Source organism: Nanorana parkeri, unplaced genomic scaffold (assembly GCF_000935625.1).
Source record: "Nanorana parkeri isolate BGI_ZX_2015 unplaced genomic scaffold, ASM93562v1 scaffold215, whole genome shotgun sequence".
In the NCBI taxonomy this organism is placed as follows: Eukaryota; Metazoa; Chordata; class Amphibia; order Anura; family Dicroglossidae; genus Nanorana; species Nanorana parkeri.
The window spans coordinates 202,440-208,674 of NW_017306483.1; the positions used below are offsets into that span (position 1 = coordinate 202,440).

At 43.1% G+C, this 6,235-nt stretch overlaps 1 protein-coding gene across 1 annotated transcript in view; it reads right to left on the bottom strand.

Moving 5' to 3' along the window:
* Window positions 1-6,235, bottom strand: part of LOC108786508 (complement C2-like) — a 38,611-nt gene that overhangs the window by 19,845 nt on the left and 12,531 nt on the right. Inside the window, exons 6-9 of the mRNA XM_018555825.1 lie at window positions 5,924-6,065; window positions 2,173-2,307; window positions 615-704; window positions 286-423 (exon numbers count right to left, since the gene is read on the bottom strand). Coding sequence (XP_018411327.1) covers window positions 286-423; window positions 615-704; window positions 2,173-2,307; window positions 5,924-6,065 — 505 coding nt within the window. The remainder of the gene's footprint in view (window positions 1-285; window positions 424-614; window positions 705-2,172; window positions 2,308-5,923; window positions 6,066-6,235) is intronic.

The window sequence follows — 6,235 nt, forward strand, 5'->3', positions numbered from 1 at the left end:
GGGGGGGAGGGGTGTGGGTGGTAGTGAGGCTCTGGGAATAAATATGGTGAATGTTGCTCCAATCTACATAGTCTGGTAATTGTAACCAGCATGGGACCAATGGGACCAGAGGAGGAAAGGTGTTATTGTATTTGCATGATTGGAGCTAGCCGGTGTTCAGTTTGGGACCACAGTGCCAGCCACAGGTGTCCTCTCTGTACATCATGATCCTGACATACAGAGAAGAGAGAAGAGGAAGATTATCGAGGGCGGTGATGGAGGAAGAAAAGCTGTGTAAGACCATACTTGTGATCTCAGAGAAGACTGCCTTTATCTTCTCCGAGTCTTCCAGTGTGAATATGTGCTTCTCATTATCCTTCTTAGATGCTATGTCATTCAATTCTGACCTGTCGACTTCCTCACCAATACCAAATGCATAGATATCTATGGAAGGAACAGACAGAACAAGATGATTTTGTGACATTCAACGTGCAGAGATACAAAAGGAGATAGACACATACTCATATACTGATATACTGTAAGTGTGATAGATAGATAGATAGATAGATAGATAGATAGATAGATAGATAGATAGATAGATAGATAGATAGATAGATAGATAGATTCGGCTTCACCTAGGTAATCTTCTCTGGTTGGCTTGATGTCTAAGAACTCTCTAATTCTATTTATCATATCCACAGGCCGGCCACCCATGTTAGATTTTCCTGGATAGAAGGATACATTGACAGTGTATTAGTTGGTTACCATCATTTACCTCAATCATCATTTCACCATATTGCTTACTCAGGTAAACTGTTATTTAATATTTATTTAAAAATGTATATTTATTAGGAGAGTTCCCATTATATGATACAATGAAGGAGCGTATTATGCATGGCTGCTGGAGGAGCACTGGGGTAGTATAGCTGATGAGGACTTGTTACCATACACCTACAATGATAGGATATTTGGTGTTTCTTTGCTGGGCTTTCTACGTGGCCATGTCGTGTCCCCCCCAGTAAAGCAGGCACGTATCATGTTAAATTAGTAGAAGGAGAATGAAGCTGGCAACACACTGCTCCATCATTGCTGGCTAGGCCAAAATTTGAGCAGTGTGTGGCCCCGTTGACACCCCTCTATGCAACATGGGGCTGGCCTAAACAGGGTCATTTGAACATGATTGGCTGCATTGACTGTTTTAGTATTCTGACAGCAGTCTCTGCCCCCTGCCGCTATCAAAATACAATAACCCAGCTGGGGGAAGTGCCCCATCCATATTGTTTAGTGTTGGTGAGAGGATTGAACACACTAAAGCTGTCCAATACCAATAGTGTTCTGCAGCTGCATATAAAATGCTGCAGGGAAATAATAGAACTAACAATGGAGGAGGGCCGGCCAATCTGTCCATCAGTTGGATGTCACTGGCCATATGTAATGCATCGATACAATGTTTACGTAAAGCCTGCTTGTCCAATTGCATTTCCTCTTCACTTCCTGTCCTACAGACACAACAGGAAATGAGGAAATATCGGTGAATTGAGGAGAATTCTATTATATAGTTGTAATTCTCTCAGAAGTAAGGGAGATCACCGAAACAGATGTCCACCTTGGGAGATTTCCCCTCTATTCCTGTTCTGGTGGCAACTCAAAATGTTGGATTTTCCTTCACTTTGAGTCCCAGGGCATATAGAGAGGGTGTATCTCCACGGTGAGCACACATATAGCAATAAAAACAGGAGCCCTAACCTTTCAATATTCTATCCAAAACGTAAACATTTTTGGTAACAACCCAAAAACAATTTAGTTTTTATATATTATATATGTTATATATCGCAGCCTACCAGCCTGAGAACTGGATAGGTGTGCTAGTTGTTGGCCCACCATACTGTAGTTACAAATTCTCCCATTGTTGGTGTTTGGAAATCTGCACAACTTTCACCCCTCCCATCCTGTTCTTAGACAATAAACATCTACATATTCCATGGGGATTGGATACGGGTGTCTGTGTTACACATGTGAATACAAGTGTTGGGAATCTTGCTGACACTCATTAGGACCAAGACATGGCTTGGAGAAGTTACGAAATGTCTTCTGCAGAACAAGTCCAGTTGAATGTGACTAACTACTACTAGGAATACCATGACGTGGATACATGAGAACCATCACAGACATTTAATATATTGTTGTCCTCACCGTCGGTCAATAGAATGATGACATGCTGGATTGAATTCCACTCATCTTCCTTGTACTGACCCTTCTGAAAGGCCATCATGTTATATACAGATGTCAAAGCCCCCTTAATGTTGGTTCCTTGCTTATTGCGGTGCTCTACAAAGAGGATACAGAGCAAAAATGGATATAATACGGCAAATATTTGCACATTCCAAAAAGAAAAGGTATGCATTCTCATTAAATCTCTTTAATAATCCCCCCCCCCCCATCCCCCCAGTTCCTCTACACTTTCTTACCGTGTTTCCCCGAAAATAAGACACTGTCTTATATTTTTTTTGGCTCAAAAAAACACACTAGGTCTTATTTTCGGGGTAGGTCTTATTTTCAGGGAAACAGGGTATCAGATTACCTCTTTCCCACTTTTTTTTATTTTGTTTATTTCATTATGCATACCTTTTTCCCTAATGTCTTAAGTCAGGTCATGTGATACGCGAACGGGTCCTGAAGGCTGCAGAGTGTCATTACTTTATGCCTTTCGGCAGTATTCTCCTGTGAGTCCATGGTGACTTGACATGTTATACGTAGTTACTCACTATGTTTGCCTGATGAAGGGACCACAATGGTTCCGAAAAGTCTCTGTTCACTAGGCGTGTCAACATGTTGGACCTTGGTGTGCGGGTGACTACTTGTATGTTTGGATTTACATGGTGCCATCCGCAGCTCATACCAGCACCCATCTTATTATCCGGTTTGGAGTTCGGTGGGATATATGCTATCATGGTGGCTTGATGACCCTGATGCCCTGAGTTCACAAGACATGAGTTCAATGACTCTGGGTGTCATTCAGCCCGAAAGAGGAGCAACACTGGACCATGGAGGGGTACTTGGAGAGCAGCACTGGAGCATGGCATTGGGGAAAATTAAAAAAATTAAAATCCAGGCAAAAAGATCTGCAGCTCTGTTCTCCAAATCTTGTGATCCAGGCACTGCACAGCCAGATGCTGGATGGGACCTCCCTTGAGGACACTGCAGTTAAAAAAAATACAGCCTCATCTAAGACCCACCTAAGCCTGCAATTAGACAATGAAGAAATGGCAGCACACTAATGAGGTCATCCACACTTTCTCTTCCTGTTACCATGTTCACGGTGTTAGACAGACAGCACTGTCAGATTTCCTAAAGGCTCACATCAACAGGCATTGTTATCAGGGCCGGATTTACTCTCCCTGCCGCCCGAAGGCCAGGTTCTGCGATGCCCCCCCCCCTTCCCATCAATGGAGAATGGCAACCAGATGGCAGGGCGGCGGGGTTAGTGTCAATTCTTTTTACTGTTTCTTTACTGTTCCTTTATTTTTTTAAAACTTTTTTATCACTTTTTATTTAATTATTTCTTCTTATTTTTTTTATTTTTATTTATTTCATTTTTTTTATCAATTTAATTTTTTTTTAGATTTTTATTTATCTTATTCACTTTTTTATAATTTTTTATCTTATTATTGTTTATTTCTTATAATTATTTTTTAATAATTTGTTTCTTTTTTTTACTTTTTAATTACCTTTTTATTTTTTAATTTAATTTCATATTATTTTCTTTTAATTTTTATTTATTTAATTCTTTTTTTTTCCACCTAACTTTATTGCTATCACACAGGAGAAAACAATCCACTGTGTGATAGCAATTGGAGGTGACAGGTTCTCTTTATTGACCCTGCCACCTCCAATACAGGAGTTCTAGCACAGCACTGTGCTGGAACTCCTGTGACAGGTGAGAGAGGAAGAGCCCAGCACAGCACAGCACAGCTCTCCCCTCTCACTGTCTACAGTCTACACGGAGCGACAGGGTTACTTTTAACCCTGCCGCTCTGCTCCCTGCAGTCAGAGACTCGGGACTCGGCGGCGGAGGACGGAACCAAAGGAGAGAGGTAAGTGTAGGGGGGAGGGGGAGAAGGCTGCACACTGTTTACATGTGATCTCGGCGACATCGCCGATTTCACATGTAAACGAAAAATCGGCTGCCTCACTCTACATTTAGTCCTGCTTGTTCAAAGCAGGACTAAATGTAGAGAGGACAACTTCCCCACAGGGACACTGCTGCCGCCCCTCTGCGCCCTGCCGCCCTGAGGCCGGGCCTCGGTGGCCTTGTGGGGAATCCAGGCCTGATTGTTATCCTGTGTTAACAAAGCAATCCAATTGACTTTAATGAAGCAGTACACATGACAGTTCAGAGGCAGCGTTGGACCTGCTTTGCATCTCATTGCATTTCTTTGGATGCTCTATTGAGTTGCTTTGAACTGCAGAAAAAAAGCAGGTTAAATGCTGCCTGTTCTTGTCAAATGCTGCACTTTACATACAAACATAGGAAAATGAAGCGTTTGGCAAGAACACCATGTGCCCTTACAATGCTGTACCTTTCAGTTTAGTGTCTGTAGCCTGTTAACTTTGACAGACCGACCCTTATCTTGCACTCCCATTGTTAAGTATGATATCAGCTTTCAACTGGTACAAAAAACGGATTTCAGCCACGTAAGAGCGAAAACAATAAGGGCAATTTATCAAAACTGGAGCAGACAGAATCTGGAGCAGTTGCCCATGGCAGCCAATCAGATTCTCTCATTAGTTTGTTCAGTTAAGATTTGAAAATGAGAGAGAAGCCTGTTTGCCGTGCAAATATGATACCACACTTCTTGAATGATCATTAGGTCGCGACCCAAGTCGCACTACAATGTAATGCACGGCAGTGTGGGCTGCTGTGCTGTGACGGAGCTCCATCCATATGTGCATTGCTTGTACAGCTCCCATGCGCATCCTGTAAAGGTGGCGGGAGCCAAAATGTGATGTCACTCTGGTCCTGGCACCTCTACAGGACATGTAAGGGAGCTATAAGCAATGCACGTATGGCTGGAGCTCCCTAGCGGGCATACCCCCAGCCCACCTCACCTCAAGTCAACACTCTGTGCCAGGCAGCATATTTTGAATAGCTGCTGAGTGTAAGAATGGACAGTGATGCGCTAGGGGGAGGCTGGGGAGCTTCTCACCTAGAACAGTGGAAGGCATGCGGCGACCCACTGAACACAGGGTTGCGACCCACTTTTGGGTCACGACCCACCAGTTGAGAACCAAGGGTTTAAAGGAAGATATTACTATCCATAAAAGGGCAGACTACAATACATATTACAAAACATGGATGAGATGGCCACATTTTGAAAACTCTAACTCTGGAAAGTTTCTACTGGACAATCCCAGACCTCATTTTACATTAGAACAAGAAATATTTTATATGGACCGCTGTAAACGTGAGAAGACCTACTGAATACAGGTCATAACTCTACAGTAGAGATGAGCTCAGGTTGAGTTACTCTGAACCTGGAAGGAGCTCCTCCTGAACATGGAAGAAAGCTCCTTCTGTGTCACCCAGTCAAGGTGTAAGCACCGAATCCCCCCCCTTCAACTTGACATAAGCAAAGGGCGGGATGCAGTGATGTCTATTATATGGCCACATGCCTATTTTTGATCAACGCCATTTACCTAATGTGGCTATGTGGTCATGTAAAGTGAAAAAAATCAGCACAAGCATCCAGTCTATTTGCTTACATTCAGCGACGGGATGGGGATTGTTAAGCCTGCAGCTGATTTGAAGGGTGGCCCATGGCACTTCCTTGTTCGGAGGAGCTCAGATTTGGACCGGGTTCTGTCTGAACCTGAGCTCATCCCTTCTCAACAGGTGAGTTCCTATATTGTACAAAATGTGGAAGGTGAATATGGCAACACTCACCGTTGTATATGAGCTTATTCTCAATTTCCTCCAAAACATAGTCTACATCACTGGAGTCCTTGTCATGAACATTGATTATGACTTTAGTTTCCGTGGCGTAAGACATTATTCCAAACTGAACTATCATGTCAAATGACCCAAGCTGGAGGTTTAAAAAAAGGCATCAAGAACAGTCATGTGGTTAGAGGAGAAGGTCCATGCAGGTTTACCAAAAAATACACAACCCACATTAAAAAATCATCAACATTAAAGAAGACCAGTTGATTGGGACCAGTGGCGTCGCTACAGGGGGGCCAGGGGGGGCAATTGCCC